This window comes from Larus michahellis, unplaced genomic scaffold, assembly GCF_964199755.1.
Source record: "Larus michahellis unplaced genomic scaffold, bLarMic1.1 SCAFFOLD_561, whole genome shotgun sequence".
Lineage (NCBI taxonomy): Eukaryota > Metazoa > Chordata > Aves > Charadriiformes > Laridae > Larus > Larus michahellis.
Window position 1 is genome coordinate 1 of NW_027436345.1, and position 19,433 is coordinate 19,433.

General features: G+C 67.0%; 1 protein-coding gene across 1 annotated transcript; it reads left to right on the top strand.

Moving 5' to 3' along the window:
* Window positions 1-480: 480 nt before the first annotated feature.
* Window positions 481-17,605, top strand: LOC141737240 (serine/threonine-protein kinase TAO2-like; the record flags this gene model as incomplete). Its single annotated transcript, XM_074571901.1, has 15 exons — window positions 481-966; window positions 3,588-3,727; window positions 3,800-3,871; window positions 3,986-4,087; window positions 5,054-5,099; window positions 5,198-5,294; window positions 6,519-6,632; window positions 6,718-6,809; window positions 6,905-6,998; window positions 7,146-7,227; window positions 7,478-7,639; window positions 11,591-11,878; window positions 13,408-13,818; window positions 16,220-16,348; window positions 17,402-17,605. Coding segments are annotated over exons 2-15 (2,025 nt in total), but the record flags the coding sequence as incomplete, so codon positions are not given.
* Between the last annotated feature and the right edge of the window lie 1,828 nt (window positions 17,606-19,433).

A 19,433-nucleotide genomic window follows, 5' to 3' on the forward strand; every position in this document is an offset into this window, starting at 1 on the left:
CTTTTGGCCCCGCCCACCCGCTCCCTAAAACCACGCCCCCATCGCGCTCCCCTCCCCCTCCCCCCCCTTCACCCCCCCGCCCCTTTTGCGTAACCCAATCAAAACGCCCCGGCGCCTCCCGGCCCCGCCCACACCCCTCCTTAGCCCCGCCCCTTGATTTCCCCCCGCCCACTGCGCATGCACCGCCCCAATCCTGCCCCGGCAACAGCGCCGCCGCCCAATCAGCGCCCGCCCCGCCCGCAGGGCCCCGCCCCCTTAATTTTTAATTTTTTTCAGTTTGTTTTAGGCTCCGCCTCCTCATCCCCGCCAACCAATCGCCCGCCTCCCCCCCTTCAGGGGCGTGGCGCGCTGATTGGCCGTTGCGCGCATGCGCCCAGCCAATCCCCGCCCTGCTCCTGGCCGCCGCGCACGCGCACCAGCCTCCCCGCGCCTTTCTCCCACTTCCGGTCCGCCCGCCCGGCGCCATCTTGGCTCGGGGGGCAGCGGAGGGGAAGCGGCGGCGGCGGCGGCAGCGGCGGGGACCGGGGGGGCCTCACCCCCCCCACCCCTCCCCCACCCCCTTTCCCCTCCCCCTCCCGCGTTATGGACCCTCCTTAACCCTCCCCCCTGACCCCCCCCCCCCTCCCGCGTCCCCCGTTCCCCCCCCCTCACCCCCCCCCTCTCCCTCTGAGGCGTCCCCGGCCCCGCCGCCGGTGAGGCCCAGCGGGGGCCAACATGGCCGCCGCCCCCTCCCTCCTCCCTCAGCCCTGATTTACACCCCCATCCCCTTCCCCCCCCCTTCTTTTTTTTTTTTTTTTAAATTTTTTGAGGTAAAATTTCGCTTTTTTGGGTGCAAAAGCAACTGCCGGGGGGTGGGGGGGAGGCCGCAGCCCCCCCCCCCCGCAGCTGGAGCCGGCGGGGGGGGGACGAGGGGGGCCGGGCCCCCCCCCAGCGCCGCCGCGACCGGAGCTGGAGCCGTCGGGGCCGGTGAGAGGCCGCGGGGGGCGGTGGGGGGGGAGGGGGGTCGATGGGGTGGTTGGGGGGCAAAGGGTGGGGCAGGGCCTGGAGACCTGGGGCACTTGGGGGGCAAAGGCTGGGGCGCTTGTGGGGCGGAGCCGGGAGCCCTGGGGTCCCTGTGGGCCTGGGTCACTTGGGGGGCAGGATCTGGCTGCGCTCGGGCACTTGTGGGGCAGAGCCCGGAGCCGTAGGGTACTTGTGGGGCAGAGCCTGGACCCCTGGGATCCCTGTGGGGCAGGGGGACTTGTGGGGGCAAAGCTTGGACACCTGGGGCACTTGGGGGGCAGGGGCACTTGTGGGGCAGAGTCCGGACCCCTGGGGTCCGTGTGGGGCAGGGGCGCTTGTGGGGCAGAGGCTGGACTCCTGGGTCACTTGTGGGGCAGAGCCCAGAGCCTTGGGGCCTCTGTGGGGCAGGACCCGGAGACCTGGGGCACTTGTGGGGCAGAGCCTGAACCCCTGGGGTCCCTGTGGGCCTGGGTCACTTGGGGGGCAGGATCTGGCTGCGCTTGGGCACTTGTGGGGCAGAGCCCGGAGCCTTGGGGTACTTGTGGGGCAGAGCCTGGACCCCTGGGGTCCGTGTGGGGCAGGGGGACTTGTGGGGGCAGAGCTTGGACACCTGGGGCACTTGGGGGGCAGGGGCACTTGTGGGGCAGAGTCCGGACCCCTGGGGTCCGTGTGGGGCAGGGGCGCTTGTGGGGCAGAGGCTGGACTCCTGGGTCACTTGTGGGGCAGAGCCCAGAGCCTTGGGGCCTCTGTGGGGCAGGACCCGGAGACCTGGGGCACTTGTGGGGCAGAGCCTGAACCCCTGGGGTCCCTGTGGGCCTGGGTCACTTGGGGGGCAGGATCTGGCTGCGCTCGGGCACTTGTGGGGCAGAGCCCGGAGCCGTAGGGTACTTGTGGGGCAGAGCCTGGACCCCTGGGGTCCGTGTGGGGCAGGGGGACTTGTGGGGGCAAAGCTTGGACACCTGGGGCACTTGGGGGGCAGGGGCACTTGTGGGGCAGAGTCCGGACCCCTGGGGTCCCTGTGGGCCTGGGGCACTTGGGGGGCAGGATCTGGCTGCGCTTGGGCACTTGTGGGGCAGAGCCTGGGCCCCTGGGGTCCCTGTGGGGCAGGGGGACTTGGGGGGCAGAGTCCTGACCCCTGGGGTCCGTGTGGGGCAGGGGCGCTTGTGGGGCAGAGTCCTGACCCCTGGGTCACTTGTGGGGCAGAGCCCAGAGCCTTGGGGCCTCTGTGGGGCAGGACCCAGAGACCTGGGGCACTTGTGGGGCAGAACCTGAACCCCTGTGGGCCTGGGTCACTTGGGGGGCAGGATCTGGCTGCACTTGGGCACTTGTGGGGCAGAGACTGGACCCCTGGGGTCCCTGTGGGGCAGGGGGACTTGGGGGGCAGAGCCCGGGCCCCTGGGTCACTTATGGGGCAGAGCCTGGAGCCTTGAGTCCCTTGGGTCACTTGTGGGGCAGAACCCAGAGACCTGGGGCACTTGTGGGGCAGAGCCTGAACCCCTGGGGTCCCTGTGGGGCAGGGGGACTTGTGGGGCAGAGCCTGGGTCACATGTAGGGCAGGACCTGGAGCCTGGGTCCCCTCTGGGGCTTGTGGGGCAGAGCCTGGACCCCTGGGGCACTTATGGGGCAGAGCCTGGACCCCAGGTTCCCTCTGCAACTTGTGGGGCAGGGTCTGGCTCACTTGTGGGGCAGAGCCTGAACCCCTGGCTCACTTGTGGGGCAGAGCCTGGACCCCTGTCTGCAACTTGTGGGGCAGAGCCTGGACCCCAGGTCCTGTCTGCAACTTGTGGGGCAGAGCCTGGACCCCTGGCTCACTTGTGGGGCAGAGCCTGGACCCCAGGTCCCCTCTGCAACTTGTGGGGCAGGGCCTGGCTCACTTGTGGGGCAGAGCCTGGACCCCAGGTCCCCTCTGCAACTTATGGGGCAGGGTCTGGCTCACTTGTGGGGCAGAGCCTGGACCCCAGGTCCCCTCTGCAACTTGTGGGGTAGAGCCTGGACCCCTGGCTCACTTGTGGGACAGAGCCTGGACCCCAGGTCCCCTCTGCAACTTATGGGGCAGGGTCTGGCTCACTTGTGGGGCAGAGCCTGGACCCCAGGTCCCCTCTGCAACTTATGGGGCAGGGTCTGGCTCACTTGTGGGGCAGAGCCTGGACCCCAGGTCCTGTCTGCAACTTGTGGGGCAGAGCCTGGACCCCTGGCTCACTTGTGGGGCAGAGCCTGGACCCCAGGTTCCCTCTGCAACTTGTGGGGCAGGGTCTGGCTCACTTATGGGGCAGGGTCTGGACCGTGGTTCCCCTCTGCCACTTATGGGCCGGGGTCTGGCTCACTTATGGGGCAGACCCTAGAGCCCAGGTCCCTTTTGCCACTTATGGGGCAGGACCTTGGCCGCTTCTGGGCCCCGTGGGGCAGAGCCCGGCTCACTTATGGGGCAGAGCCCAAACTCCCGAGTCCCCTTCCGCCGCTTAACGGAGCGGAGCCCCGCCTCGCTTATGGGGCAGAACCCGACGCCCGCTTCCCTTTGGCGACTTATGGGGCCGAGCCGGGCCCGGCCGCCGCTCGAGCCCCACGGAATCTATGGGTCCCCGCAGCCGCCGCCATGCCCTCCAACGCTCGCGCCGGCAGCCTGAAGGATCCCGAAGTGGCCGAGCTTTTTTTTAAAGAAGATCCCGAAAAACTCTTCGGGGACCTACGAGAAATCGGCCACGGCAGCTTTGGGGCCGTTTATTTCGTGAGTTGTCACCCCGCCCCACGCCCTGCCCCCTAAGTGCTGCCCCCTAAGTCCTGTCCCGTCCCCCCCCAGGCGCGTGACGTCCGCACTAACGAGGTGGTGGCCATTAAGAAGATGTCGTACAGCGGGAAACAATCCAACGAGGTACGTGCTTATGGGGCAGGGGGTTGGGGGGGCGGGGGGGGGACACGACGCGTCCGGGCCCCACATCTCTGCCCCACACTTTCTTTTTTTTTTTTTTTTTTTTCTGCCCCACAGAAATGGCAGGACATCGTCAAGGAGGTGAAGTTCCTGCAGAAGCTGCGCCATCCCAACACCATCGAGTACAAGGGCTGTTACCTGCGGGAACACACCGCCTGGGTGAGCCTGACCCATAAGTGTGGGGCGGAGCCGGAGGGGGGACCCATAGATGTGGGGCAAGGGTGAGGGGGAGGGGGTTTGGGGCCCCTAGTGGGGGTTTTGGGGCCCGTAGATGGGGATTTGGGGGGTTTGGGGGCACGTAAAAGGGGTTTCGGGGGGCGTCGGGACCCATAAGTGTGGGGCAGAGAGGCATTGGGACCCACAGATGTGGGGTGGGGGTGAGGGGGGGTGGTTTTGGGGCCCATAGTGGGGGTTTTGGGGGGGTTTGGGGCCCGTAGATGGGGATTTGGGGGGTTTTGGGGCACGTAAAAGGGGTTTTGGGGGGCGTTGGGACCCATAAGTGTGGGGCAGAGAGGCATTGGGACCCATAGATGTGGGGCGGGGGTGAGGGGTGGGTTTTGGGGTCCATAGTGGGGGTTTTGGGGCCCATAGATGGGGATTTGGGGGGTTTTGTGGCACATAAAAGGGGTTTTGGGGGGCGTCGGGACCCATAAGCGTGGGGCAGAGAGGCATTGGGACCTATAGATGTGGGGTGGGGGTGAGGGTGGGGTTTGGGGGCCCATAGATGGGGATTTTGGGGCACAGAGATGGGGGGCAGGGGAGTGTTGGGACCCAGAGATGTGGGGCAGGGGAGTGTCGGGACCCATAAGTGTGGGGCATAGAGGCATTGGGACCCATAGATGGGGTTTTGGGGGGGGGGTTTGGGGCCCATAGATGGGGATTTTGGGGGCGTCGGGACCCACGGATGTGGGGCAGGGGGGCGTCGGGACCCACGGATGTGGGGCAGGGTGCAGCTGTGGGGCACGGGACCCATAGCTGGGCTCTGGGGTGGGGAAGAACCTACAGCGGGGCCTCGTGTGGGGCCGGGGCTACCCCACGGCGGAGTTTGGGGGGCAGGCGTGGGGCAGGGGCTGCCCCACGGCGGGACTTGGGGGGCAGATGTGGGGCTGACCCTTCTCTCCCCAGCTGGCCATGGAGTATTGCCTGGGCTCGGCCTCTGACCTGCTGGAGGGTGAGTGCGGGCACCGTGGGGTGACGCCGTGGGGCAGATCTATGGGGCAGCGCCGTGGGGCGCCCCATAGATTCCCCAACCCTTCTCTGCCCCCCAAGTGCACAAGAAGCCGCTGCAGGAGGTGGAGATCGCGGCCATCACCCACGGGGCCCTGCAGGGCCTGGCCTATCTCCACGCCCACAACATGATCCACAGGTGCGTGCCCCACGGCTGCCCCATAGCTGCCCCACGGCTGCCCCATAGTGCGTCCCTGGGCTCTGTCTGCTTCCCGTGCCCCACAGCGCACCAAGCAGCCACGTTGCCCCATAGTTTGCCTTGGGATCGGGCTGCCCCATAGCGCATCTTGGGCTCTCGCTGCCCCATGGCTGCCCCATAGCTGCCCCATAGCGCGTCCCTGGGCTCTGTCTGCTTCCCGTGCCCCATAGTGCACCAAGCAGCCACGTTGCCCCATAGCTTGCCTTGGGGTCAGGCTGCCCCATAGCACCCCCCAGGCTCTCTCTGCCCCACAGCCTGCCCCACAGCACACCCTGGGCTCCGCCTGCCCCATAGCCTAGCCCAAGCTCAGTCTGCCCCACATTTGCCTCACGGCGCTGCAGGCAGTCATGCTGCCCCACATCTGCCCCACAGCCCGCCCCGTCATCCCACGGTCGCCTCTTCCTCCTTGTGGCTGTCCTGCCCCACTGATCCTCCCCTGCCCCACTGCTGCCCCACTGATTCCCCCCTCTCTGCCCCATTGATCATCCTTCTCTGCCCCATTGATCCCCCCATCTGCTTCCCCCGCTCCTGCCCCACTGATCCTTGTGTGTGGCCCGCTCATTTCCCCCCTTCTGCCCCACTGATCCCCACGCTGATCCCCACACTGGTCCCTGTCTCTGCCCCACTGATTTCCCCCCTTCTGCCCCACTGATTTCCCCCCTTCTGCCGCACTGATTTTCTCCCCGCCTGCCCCACTGATCCCCGTCTCTGCCCCACTGATTCACCACACTGATCCCTGTCTCTGCCCCACTGATTCCCCCCTTCTGCCCCACTGATTCCCCCCTTCTGCCCCACTGATTCCCGTCTCTGCCCCACTGATTCCCCACACCGATCCCCCCTCCTGCCCCACTGATTCCCCCCTCCTGCCCCACTGATTCCCACACTGGTCCCCATCTCTGCCCCACTGATTCCCCCCTCCTGTGCCACTGATCCCCGTCTCTGCCCCACTGATTCCCACGCTGATCCCCGTCTCTGCCCCACTGATCCCCACGCTGATCCCCGTCTCTGCCCCACTGATTCCCACACCGGTTTCCCTGTCTCTGCCCCACTGATTCCCCCGTCCTGCCCCACCAATCCCTGTCTCTGCCCCGCTCATTTCCCCCCTTCCGCCCCCCTGATGCCCGTCTCTGCCCCACTGATCCCCGCCCCGCTTCCGCCCCACAGAGACGTCAAGGCCGGCAACATCCTGCTGACGGAGCCGGGGCAGGTGAAACTGGGCGACTTCGGCTCGGCCTCCATCGTCGCCCCGGCCAACTCCTTCGTGGGGACGCCCTATTGGTGAGCGGGGCTGGGGCGCTTGGGGGGCTCAGCCCCACGGCGGGGGCGGGTCTAACCCCCCCCGACCCCTTCCCCTGCCCCATAGGATGGCGCCCGAGGTGATTTTGGCCATGGACGAGGGGCAATACGACGGCAAAGCCGACGTCTGGTCCTTGGGCATCACCTGCATCGAGCTGGGTAAGGACTTTTACGGGGGGGCCGGCCCTATAGCGGGGCGGAGCCGTGGGGCGGGCCGCCCCACGTAGGGAGATTTTGCTTCTCCTGCCCCATAGCGGAGCGGAAACCCCCCCTTTTCAACATGAACGCCATGAGCGCCTTGTACCACATCGCCCAGAACCAGGCTCCCGTCCTTCAGGCCGGCCATTGGTGAGGAACCCCGCCCCCCAACCTTCTCCCCGCCCCCCAACCTTTTACCCCGCTCCCCGTTTCCCCCCTTAGATCTGTGGGGCGCGCCCCCTAGACTCCATAACTACGTTCAGTTAACGAGTTTACGTTGAATTACGGTTATTTCAGGTCGGAATATTTCCGGAATTTTGTCGATTCTTGCCTTCAAAAAATCCCGCCCGATCGTCCCACTTCCGACGTTCTCCTCAAGGTGAGCAGGAAGGGGGGGGGGAGGGGAGGGGGGGAGGGGAGGGGAGACGAGGGGGGGGGATGATGGGGAAGGTCCCCCCCCACCACCACCCCCTTTCCTTGGGATGGTCCCCTCCCCCCAACCCCGCCCCGAACCGAACCTCGGGGCCGTGTCCCCCAACCCCCTTCCCCCCTCTCCCCTAATGTCCCTTTTTGTCGGCCCCTCCCCCCGCCCCTTTTTTTCCCCCCCCCCCTCCCGCCCCTCCCCCCAGCACCGGTTCCTCCTGCGGGAGCGGCCCCAGCGGGTGCTCTTGGATCTCATCCAGAGGACCAAAGACGCCGTCCGGGATCTCGACAACCTCCAGTATCGCAAAATGAAAAAAATCCTTTTTCAAGAAAATTCCGACGGGCCCGAACCGGGCGAGGAAGAGGAGGTGAGGGGGGGGGAGGGGAGGGGGGGGAGGGGTTGGCCCTTCCATAGGGACGTCCCCCCCCTGCGCCGGCGGTTTTGGGCACCTCCCGACGGGGCCGGGTCAGGTTCTCCTGAGGTTCTTGTGCTCCTCAGGGTCTTCTCCACACCTGTGGGATGTCCCCAGGGTCCCCCGTCACCTCCTGGGGTCTTGGTCACCCCATGGCATGTCCCCTTTGTCACCTCCTGGGGTCTCGGTGACCTTCATGGAATGTTCTCCTGAGGTTCTTGTGCTCCTCAGGGTCTTCTCCACCCCCGTGAGACGTCCCCGGGGTCCCCTGTCACCCCCCGGGGTCTTGGTCACCCCCATGGCACGTCCCCGTCACCTCCTGGGGTCTTGGTCACCCCATGGCACGTCCCCTTTGTCACGTCCTGGGGTCTCAGTGACCTTCATGGAATGTTCTCCTGAGGTTCTTGTGCTCCTCAGGGTCTTCTCCGCCCCTGTGGGATGTCCCCGGGGTCCCCTGTCACCCCCCGGGGTCTTGGTCATCCTCGTCCCACGTCCCCTTTGTCACCTTCTGGGGTCTCGGTGACCTTCATGGAATGTTCTCCTGAGGTTCTTGTGCTCCTTGGGGTCTTCTCCACCCCTGTGAGACGTCCCCAAGGTCCTTATTGTCCCTGTCGGGTTCTTCGCCCCCACGGCATGTCCCCGTCACCTCCTGGGGTCTTGGTCACCCCATGGCACGTCCCCTTTGTCACCTCCTGGGGTCTTGGTGACCCTCATGGAATGTTTTCCTGAGGTTCTTGTGCTCCTTGGGGTCTTCTCCACCCTCATGGGACGTCCCTGGGGTCCTCGTTGTCCCCCTGGGCTCTTGGTCACCCCCGTGTCACTCCTTGAGGTCCTTCTTGACCCCCGTGGCCCATCCCCACGTCCCGCCTTGGCTCGTGTTGACCCTCCATGGAGCATCTCTGAGGTTCTGGTTGACCCCCGTGGTCCATCCCCACGTCCTTGTCCCATCTGGGGGCTTCTTGTCCCCTCCTTGAGGTCCTTCTTGACCCCCGTGGCCCGTCCCCACGTCCTCGTCCCAGCTGGTGTCCCTGTGTCCCCTCCTCGAGGTCCTTCTTGACCCCCATGGCCCATCCCCGCGTCCTCGTCCCACCTGGTGTCGCCGTGTCTCCCCGTGTCATCTCCTCGAGGTCCTCGTTGACCCCCGTGGCCCATCGCCACGTCCCACCTTGGCTCCTGTTGACCCTCCATGGAACATCTGTGAGGTTCTGGTTGACCCCCGTGGTCCGTCCCCACGTCCTCGTCCCACCTGGTGTCCCCCTGTCCCCTCCTTGAGCTCCTTCTTGACCCCCGTGGCCCATCCCCACGTCCCACCTTGGCTCCTGTTGACCTTCCAAGGAACATCTCTCAGGTTCTGGTTGATCTCCATGGCCCATCCCCACGTCCTTGTTCCACCTGGTGTCCCCGTGTCCCCTCCTTGAGGTCCTTCTTGACCCCCGTGGCCCATCCCCACGTCCCACCTTGGCTCCTGTTGACCCTCCATGGAACATCTGTGAGGTTCTGGTTGATCTCCATGGTCCATATCCTCATCCCACCTGGTGTCCCCATGTCCCTCCATATCCCCTCCTCGAGGTCCTTCTTGACCCCCATGGCCCATCCCCACGTCCTCGTCCTACCTGGTGTCCCTGTGTCCCCTCCTCGAGGTCCTTCTTGACCCCCGTGGCCCATCCCCACGTTCCACCTTGGCTCTTGTTGACCCCCCATGGAACATCTCTGAGGTTCTGGTTGACGTCCACGGTCCATCCCCACGTCCTTGTCCCACCTGGGGGCTTCTTGTCCCCTCCGTGTCACCTCCTCGAGGTCCTTCTTGACCTCCATGGCCCATCGCCACGTCCCACCTTGGCTCCTGTTGACCCTCCATGGAACATGTCTGAGGTTCTGGTCGACCTCCACGGCCCGTCCCCACGTCCTTGTCCCACCTGGGGGCTTCTTGTCCCCCCTGTGTCACCTCCTCGAGGTCCTTCTTGACCCCTGTGGCCCATCCCCATGTCCTCGTCCCACCTGGTGTCCCCGTGTCGCCTCCTTGAGCTCCTTCTTGATCCCCGTGGCCCATCCCCACGTCCCACCTTGGCTCCTGTTGATCCTCCATGGAACATCTCTCAGGTTCTGGTTGACCTCCATGGCCCATCCCCACGTCCTCGTCCCACCTGGTGTCCCCGTGTCGCCTCCTTGAGCTCCTTCTTGACCCCCGTGGCCCATCCCCACGTCCCACCTTGGCTCCTGTTGACCCTCCATGGAACATCTGTGAGGTTCTGGTTGATCTCCATGGTCCATATCCTCATGCCACCTGGTGTCCCCATGTCCCCCCATATCCCCTCCTCGAGGTCCTTCTTGACCCCCATGGCCCATCCCCATGTCCTCGTCCTACCTGGTGTCCCCGTGTCCCCTCCTCGAGGTCCTTCTTGACCCCCGTGGCCCATCCCCACGTTCCACCTTGGCTCCTGTTGACCCTCCATGGAACATCTCTGAGGTTCTGGTTGACCCCCATGGTCCATCCCCACGTCCTCGTCCCACCTGGGGGCTTCTTGTCCCCGCGTGTCCCCTCCTTGAGGTCCTTCTTGACCTCCATGGCCCATCCCCACGTCCTCGTCCCACCTGGTGTCCCCATGTCCCCCTGTGTCCCCTCCTCGAGGTCCTCGTTGACCCCTGTGGCCCATCCCCACGTCCTCGTCCCACCTGGTGTCTCCTCCTCGAGCTCCTTCTTGATCCCCGTGGCCCATCCCCACGTCCCACCTTGGCTCCTGTTGACCCTCCATGGAACATCTCTGAGGTTCTGGTTGAGCTCCATGGCCCATCCCCACGTCCTCGTCCCATCGGGGAGCTTCTTGTCCCCCTGCGTCCCCTCTTCGGGGTCCTTCTTGACCCCCGTGGCCCATCCCCACGTCCTCGTCCCACCTGGTGTCCCCGTGTCCCCTCCTTGAGCTCCTTCTTGACCCCCGTGGCCCATCCCCACGTCCCACCTTGGCTCCTGTTGACCCTCCATGGAACATCTCTGAGGTTCTGGTCGACCTCCACGGCCCGTCCCCACGTCCTCGTCCCACCTGGGGGCTTCTTGTCCCCCCTGTGTCACCTCCTCGAGGTCCTTCTTGACCCCCGTGGCCCATCCCCACGTCCTCGTCCCACCTGGTGTCCCCGTGTTGCCTCCTTGAGCTCCTTCTTGACCCCCGTGGCCCATCCCCACGTCCCACCTTGGCTCCTGTTGACCCTCCATGGAACATCTCTGAGGTTCTGGTTGACCTCCATGGCCCATCCCCACGTCCTTGTTCCACCTGGTGTCCCCGTGTCCCCCCGTGTCCCCTCCTTGAGATCTTTCTTGGCCCCCATGGCCCATCCCCACGTCCCACCTTGGCTCCTGTTGACCCTCCATGGAACATCTCTGAGGTTCTGGTCGACCTCCACGGCCCGTCCCCACGTCCTCGTCCCACCTGGGGGCTTCTTGTCCCCCCTGTGTCACCTCCTCGAGGTCCTTCTTGACCCCCGTGGCCCATCCCCACGTCCTCGTCCCACCTGGTGTCCCCGTGTTGCCTCCTTGAGCTCCTTCTTGACCCCCGTGGCCCATCCCCACGTCCCACCTTGGCTCCTGTTGACCCTCCATGGAACATCTCTGAGGTTCTGGTTGACCTCCATGGCCCATCCCCACGTCCTTGTTCCACCTGGTGTCCCCGTGTCCCCCCGTGTCCCCTCCTTGAGATCTTTCTTGGCCCCCATGGCCCATCCCCACGTCCCACCTTGGCTCCTGTTGACCCTCCATGGAACATCTCTGAGGTTCTGGTCGACCTTCATGGCCCGTCCCCACGTCCTCGTCCCACCTGGGGGCTTCTTGTCCCCCCCCCCCCCCGAACCCCGGGTCACCTCCTCGAGGTCCCCACCCCACGGTCGTGTGTGTGTGTGTCCGTCCCCACCCCCCAGGAGGCGGAGCCCTTCCTGCAGCGGGCGGGGACGGTGGGCAGCATGGAGAGCGGCCACTCGGTGCCCAGCATGTCCATCAGCGCCTCCAGCCAGAGCAGCAGCGTCAACAGCTTGGCCGACCCCTCCGAGGAGGAGGAGGAGGAGGAGGAGGGGGGGGAGGAAGAGGAAGAGCAGGAGGAGGAGGAGGAGCACCAGGAGGAGGAGGAGGAGGAAGGCCTCGAGCTGGCCATGATGCAGGAGGGGGAGCACACGGTCACCTCCAACAGCTCCGTCATCCAGCGCTTGCCCGTGAGTTGGGGGGCGGTGGCCGGGGGGGGGAACGGACGGCGGGATGGGGGGCCACCACCGGGGGGAGGTTCTCATGGGGGGCCACCACCATACGGAGCTCTCAAGGGTGTGGGGCCACCACCGGGGGGGAGGTTCTCATGGGGGGCCACCACCATGGGGAGCTCTCAAGGGTGTGGGGCCGCCACCGTGGGGAGGTTCTCATGGGGGGCCGCCACCGTGGGGAGGTTCTCACGGGGGGCCACCACCGTGGGGAGCTCTCAAGGGTGTGGGGCCACCACCGTGGGGAGGTTCTCATGGGGGGCCACCACCGTGGGGAGCTCTCAAGGGTGTGGGGCCACCACCGGGGGGAGGTTCTCATAGGGGGCCACCACTGTAGGGAGGTCTGGGAGATGGGGGGCCACCACCACGGGGAGGTTCCGATGGGGGCCCACCACCGTAGGGAGGTCTAAGGGTGTGGGGCCACCACCGGGGAGAGGTTCTGATGGGGGCCCACCACCATGGGGAGACCTCGGGGAGGTCCCTTTTGGGAGTCCACCACCCTGAGAAGGTTCCAATGGGGGTCCACCACCCCAAGAAGGTCCTGATGGGGGTCCACCACCCCAAGAAGGTCCTGATGGGGGTCCACCACCCCAAGAAGGTCCTGATGGGGGTCCACCACCATGGGGAGACCCCGGGGAGGTCCCTGATGGGGGTCCATCACCCTGAGGAGGTCCATCACCCTGAGGAGGTCCCGATGGGGTTCCACCACCCTGGGGAGACCCTGGGGAGGCCCCTGTTGGGGGTCCACCACCCTGAGAAGGTCCTGATGGGGGTCCACCGCCATGGGGAGACCCTGGGGAGGTCCCTGATGGGGGTCCATCACCCTGAGGAAGTCCCGATGAGGGTCCACGACCATGGGGAGACCCTGGGGACATCCTGATGGGGTTCCACCACCCTGGGGAGACCCTGGGGAGGCCCCTGTTGTGGGGTCCACCACCCTGAGAAGGTCCCGATGGGGTTCCACCGCCATGGGGAGACCCCGGGGAGGTCCCCGTTGAGGGTCCACCACCCTGGGGACGTCCTGATGGGGGTCCACCACCCTGGGGACGTCCTGATGGGGGCCCATCACCCTGGGGAGACCCTGGGGACGTCCTGATGGGGTTCCACCACCCTGGGGAGACCCTAGGGAGGCCCCTGTTGTGGGGTCCACCACCCTGAGAAGGTCCCGATGGGGTTCCACCGCCATGGGGAGACCCCGGGGAGGTCCCCGTTGAGGGTCCACCACCCTGGGGACGTCCTGATGGGGGTCCACCACCATGGGGAGACCCCGGGGATGTCCTGATGGGGGTCCACCACCCCGGGGACGTCCTGATGGGGGTCCACCACCCTGGGGAGACCCTGGGGACGTCCTGATGGGGTTCCACCACCCTGAGAAGGTCCCGATGGGGGTCCATCACCCCGGGGAGACCCCACTGAGACCCCCCCCGCACCCCCCCCCCATCCCCACCCCCGCCAACCCTCCTGACGTTCTCCCCTCTCCCCACCCCCAGCCCCCCGACGGCCTCTACGCCCCCCCCTCCTCCTCCTCCTCCTCCCCCCCTCCCCCCGCCGCCTCCTCCTCCCCCCCTCCCCCGCCCCCCCGCCGCCGCCCTTCCCCCCGCCCCCTCCCCGCCCCCGCCGCCCCCCCCCCTCCCCCCCACCATTTCTCCACCATCCGACCGGCTTCCTCGGTGACGCGGCAGCAGCGGGAGCGGGAGGCGGCCCTGCGGGAGCAGCTCAGCGGCTACCAACGGATGAGACGCCAACACCAGAAGCAGCTCCTGGGTTTGGAAAACCGTCTCCGGGCCGAACTGGAAGATCATCGGCTCCGTTTGGAAAGGGAATTGGAAAACCAACGGTTGGCGGCCGCCGCCGAAGCCGAGAAACTGGCCAGGAGGCACCAGGCCATCTTCGAGAAGGAGGTGGGTGGGTGGAATGGGACGGGAAACGCGGGGGTTCGGGTCCCCGATTTGGGGGATGTCGAGGTTTGAGGAACGTCAAGGGTGAGGGGATGGTCGGGAGGCCCCAGGAGGGCCTGGAGATGGAGGTGGGAGGGGCTTGAGAGGGTGGGGTTGGGTGGGGCACCCAACGCCCCACCCTGGAGGTCCCCGAGGTGGGAGATGTCGAGGTTTGAGGAACATCAAGAGTGAGGAGATGGTTAGGAGGCACCGAGGGGTCTTGGAGACGGAGGTGGGAGGGGCTTAAGGGGGCGTGGTTGGGTGGGAGGGGCTTGAAAGGGTGGGGTTGGGTGGGGCACCCAACGCCCCACCCTGGAGGTCCCCGAGGTGGGAGATGCTGAGGTTTGAGGAACGTCAAGGGCGAGGAGATGGTCAGGAGGCCCCAGGAGGGCCTGGGGATGGAGGTGGGAGGGGTTTGAGGGGGTGGGTGGAGCTTAGGAGAGCGTGGTTGGGTGGGAGGGGCTTGGGAGGGTGGGGCTGCGTGGGTGGGGCGTTGGGTGCCCCACCCTGGAGGTTCCCGAGGTGGGAGATGTCGAGGTTTGAGGAACGTCAAGGACGAGGAGATGGTCAGGAGGCCCCAGGAGGGCCTGGAGATGGAGGTGGGAGGGGCTTAAGGGGGCGTGGTTGGGTGGGAGGGGCTTGAGAGGGTGGGGCATTGTGTGCCCCACCCTGGAGGTCCCTGAGGTGGGAGATGTCGAGGTTTGAGGAACGTCAAGGGCGAGGAGATGGTTGGGAGGCACCGAGGGGGCTTGGAGAGATGGAGGTGGGAGGGGTTTGAGGGGGTGGGTGGAGCTTAGGAGGGCGTGGCTGGGTGGGAGGGGCTTGGGAGGGTGGGGCTGGGTGGGTGGGGCACCCTACGCCCCACCCTGGAGGTCCCCGAGGTGGGGGATGTCGAGGTTTGAGGAACGTCAAGGGCAAGGAAATGGTCGGGAGGCACTGAAGGGTCTTGGAGACAGAGGGGGGAGGGGCTTAAAGGGGGTGGGTGGAGCTTAGGAGGGCGTGGTTGGGTGGGAGGGGCTTGGGAGGGTGGGGCTGGGTGGGTGGGGCACCCAACGCCCCACCCTGGAGATCGCCGAGGTGGGAGATGTCGAGGTTTGAGGAACGTCAAGGGCGAGGAGATGGTCAGGAGGCCCCGAGGGGTCTTGGAGGTGGGAGGGGCTTAAAGGGGGCGGGGTCAGCGGTGGGGGCGGGGCCTAGGGGAGAAGGGGCGGGGCTAAAGGCAGGGTAGGGTTTCTCTAAGGGATATATAGGGCAGGGCTGGGACTAAGGGGGTGTGGCCTGAGCTGAAGGGGGCGGGGCCACGTGGCCCCATGCATCCCAAGGGGGTTTCGAGCAAGGGGCGGAGCCTCGCCATGGGGGCGTGGCCTGAGGCGCGAGGGGGCGGGGCTAAAGCCTTGGGCGAGCGCTTGCCTATAGGCTGTAGGTTGGGGGGGGCGTAGGGGGCGGAGTCAGGCTGGGGGGCGTGGCCTGAGCCCTAAAGGGGGCGGGGCCAGGTGGCCTGGGGCTTCCTTATGGGGATTCGAGCAGGGGGCGGGGTCTAAGGAGCGAGGGGGCGGGGCTAAAGGTTGGGCTAGTGCTTGCCTATAGGGTAGAAGCCAGAGGCGGGGTCACCCTCGTGGGGGCGTGGCCTGAGGCCAAAGGGGGCGTGGCTATGCAGCCCAGTGCATCCCTATGGGGTATAGAGCAGGGGGCGGAGCCAGGCTGGGGGGGCGGGGTCTAAGGCAGAAGGGGGTGGGGCTAAAGGCTGGGCTAGTGCTTCTCTATAGGGTAGAACCCAAGGGGGGTGGGGCTACGTGGCCCCATGCATCCCTATGGGGTATAGAGCAGGGGGCGGGGCTTGGGGGCGGAGCCAGGCTGTGGGGGGCGTGGTCTAAGGCAGAAGGGGGCGGGGCTAAAGGCGGGGCTAGTGCTTCCCTATAGGGTAGAGCCCAAGGGGGGGCGTGGCCTGAACCCCAAGGGGGGCGTGGCTACATGGCCCAGTGCATCCCTATGGGGTATAGAGCAGGGGGCGGGGCTTGGGGGCGGAGCCAGGCCGTGGGGGGCGTGGTCTAAGGCAGAAGGGGGCGGGGCCACGCTGCCTAGTGTTTCCCCTATGGGACATGGACCCGGGGGGGGGGGTTAGGGCTGGGTGGGCGGGGCGGCCACGCCCCCTCCTGCTGACCCCGCCCCCTCCTGCTGACCCCGCCCCCTCCTGCTGACCCCGCCCCCTCCTGCTGACCCCGCCCCCTCCTGCTGACCCCGCCCCCTCCTGCTGACCCCGCCCCCTCCTGCTGACCCCGCCCCCTCCTGCTGACCCCGCCCCCTCCTGCTGACCCCGCCCCCTCCTGCTGACCCCGCCCCCTCCTGCTGACCCCGCCCCCCGCAGGCGAAGGTGGCGCTGGGGGAGGAGAAGAAGTTCCAGCAGCACATCCTGGGCCAGCAGAAGAAGGAACTGGGCAACCTGCTGGAGGCCCAGCGGCGCCAGTACAAACTGCGCAAGGAGCAGCTCAAGGAGGTGGGGCAACCCCCCAACCCCCCCCCGAGGGCCTCTGGGGGGCTGGGACCCCCAATTTCCAACCCCCCCCCCCCCCCCCCCTCGCCGTGGGGCAGGAGCTGCTGGAGAACCCCAAGTTCTTGCCCCAAACCCCCATAAAGGTCCCCCAAACCCCTTCAGGAGCCCCCAAACCCCCTCAGGGGTCCCCCAAAGCCCCTCAGGGATCCACCCCCGACCGTGCCCCCCCCCTCGCCATGGGGCAGGAGCTGCAGGAGACCCCCCAAGTCCGTCCCTCAAACCCTCTCAGGGACCCCCCCCGACCGTGTCCCCCCGCCTTGCCGTGGGGCAGGAGCTGCAGGAGAACCCCAAGTCCTTCCCCCAAACCCCCTCAGGGACCCCCTAAACTCCCCCAGGAGCCCCCAAACCCCCTCAGGGACCCCCCCCGACCGTGCCCTCCCCTCGCCGTGGGGCAGGAGCTGCAGGAGAACCCCAAGTCCTTCCCCCAGAGCCCCTCAGGGGTCACCCAAAGCCCCTCAGGGACCCCCCCCGACCGTGCCCCCCCTCACCGTGGGGCAGGAGCTGCCAGAAAACCCCCAAGTCCTTCCCCCAAACCCCCTCAGGGGTCCCCCAAACCCCCTCAGGGACCCCCCCGACCGTTGCCCCCCCTCACCGTGGGGCAGGAGCTGCAGGAGAACCCCAAGTCCTTCCCCCTAACCCCCTTCAGGGACCCCCTAAACTCCCCAGGAGCCCCCAAACCCCCTCAGGGACCCCCCCCCCGACCGTGCCCTCCCCTCGCCGTGGGGCAGGAGCTGCAGGAGAACCCCAAGTCCTTCCCCCAGAGCCCCTCAGGGGTCACCCAAAGCCCCTCAGGGACCCCCCCGACCGTACCCCCCCTCGCCGTGGGGCAGGAGCTGCAGGAGAACCCCAAGTCCTTCCCCCAAACCCTCAAACTCCTTCAGGAGCTGTCAGAGACCCCCAAAACCCCCTCAGGGACCCCCTAAACTCCCCCAGGAGCCCCCAAACCCCCTCAGGGACCCCCCCCCTGACCGTACCCCCCCCCTCGCCGTGGGGCAGGAGCTGCAGGAGAACCCCAGCACGCCCAAGCGGGAGCGGCAGGAGTGGCTGCTGCGGCAGAAGGAGACGCTGCAGCAGCTGCAGGCGGAGGAAGAGGCCGCCCTGCTCTGCCGCCAGCGCCAGTACTTCGACCTCCAGTGCCGCCAGTACAAGCGCAAGATGCTGCTGGCCCGCCACAACCTCGACCAGGACCTGCTGCGGGAGGTGAGGGGGGGGCCCTGGGGGTGTGGGGCGGGCGTTTGGGGGTCCCTGGGGGGGCTCTAAGGGGTCCCTGGGGGGAGTTCTGGGGGTGTGGGGCAGGATCTGGGGGGTTTAAGGGGGCTTAAGAGCATCCCTGGGGGTATGGGGCAGGGGGTCTGGGGGGTTTGGGGGTCCCTGGGGGGGCTCTAAGGGGTTGCTGGGGGGAGTTTTGGGGGTGTGGGGCAGGATCTGGGGGGTTTGGGGGTCCCTAGCGGGGGCTCTAAGGGGTCCCTGGGGGGAGTTTTGGGGGGGTGGGGCAGGATCTGGGGGGTTTAAGGGGGCTTAAGAGCATCCCTGGGGGTGTGGGGCAGGCATTTGGGGGTCCCTAGGGGGGTCTAAGGGGTTCCTGGGGGAAATTTTGGCGGTGTGGGGCAGGATCTGGGGGGTTTGGGGGTCCCTGGGGGGCTCTAAGGGGTCCTGGGGGAAATTTGGGGGTGTGGGGCAGGATCTGGGGGGGTTTAAGGGGACTTAAGAGCATCCCTGGGGTGTGGGGCAGGGGTCTGGGGGGTTTGGGGGTCTGTAGCGGGGGTCTAAGGGGTCCCTGGGGGTAGTTTTGGCGGTGTGGGGCAGGATCTGGGGGGTTTGGGGTCCCTGGGGGGTCTAAGGGGTCCCTGGGGGGAGTTCTGGGGGTGTGGGGCAGGACCTGGGGGGTTTAAGGGGGCTTAAGAGCATCCCTGGGGGTGTGGGCAGGCGTTTGGGGGTCCCTAGGGGGGCTCTAAGGGGTCCCTGGGGGGAGTTTTGGGGGTGTGGGGCAGGATCTGGGGGCTTTAAGGGGGCTTAAGAGCATCCCTGGGGGTGTGGGGCAGGGGGTTTGGGGTGTCCCTGGGGGAAATTTTGGGGGGGTGGGGCAGGATCTGGGGGTTTTGGGGGTCCCTAGCGGGGGTCTCAGGGGTCCCTGGGGGGAGTTCTGGGGGTGTGGCGCAGGATCTGGGGGGCTTAAGAGCATCCCTGGGGGTGTGGGGCAGGATCTGGGGGGTTTGGGGGTCCCTGGGGGGGGTCTCAGGGGTCCCTGAGGGGAGTTCTGGGGGTGTGGGGCAGGATCTGGGGGTTTAAGGGGGCTTAAGAGCATCCCTGGGGGTGTGGGGCAGGGGTTTGGGGTGTCCCTGGGGGTCTGTGGCGGTGTGGGGCAGGATCTGGGGGGCTTAAGAGCATCCCTGGGGGTGTGGGGCGGGTGTCTGGGTGGTTTGGGGGTCCCTGGGGGGGTCTAAGGGGTCCCTGGGGGAAATTTTGGGGGTGTGGGGCAGGATCTGGGGGGTTTGGGGGTCCCTAGCAGGGGTCTAAGGGGTCCCTGGGGGGAGTTTTAGGGGTGTGGGGCAGGATCTGGGGGGTTAAGGGGGCTTAAGAGCATTCTCTGGGGGTGTGGGGCAGGGGTTTGGGGTGTCCCTGGGGGGGTCTGTGGCAGCGTGGGGCAGGATCTGGGGGGGCTGGAGGGGTCCCTGGGGGTGTGGGGCAGGGGTCTGGGGGTTTTGGGGGTCCCTGGGGGGCTCTAAGGGGTCCCTGGGGGGAGTTTTGGGGGTGTGGGGCAGGACCTGGGGGGTTTAAGGGGGCTTAAGAGCATCCCTGGGGGTGTGGGGCGGGGGTCTGGGGGGGTCCCTGGGGGGGGGTCTGTGGCGGTGTGGGGCAGGATCTGGGGGTCTTTGGGGTCCCTGGGGGGCATCTTTAGGGTTGTGAGGCTTCACTTCTAACCGCCCCCCACTTTTCCCCCCCACTTTTCCCCCCCCTTTCCCCCCCACTTTTCCCCCCCCTTTCTCCCCCCTTCCTGCCCTGTATCCCCCCCTGCCCCCCATCTCCC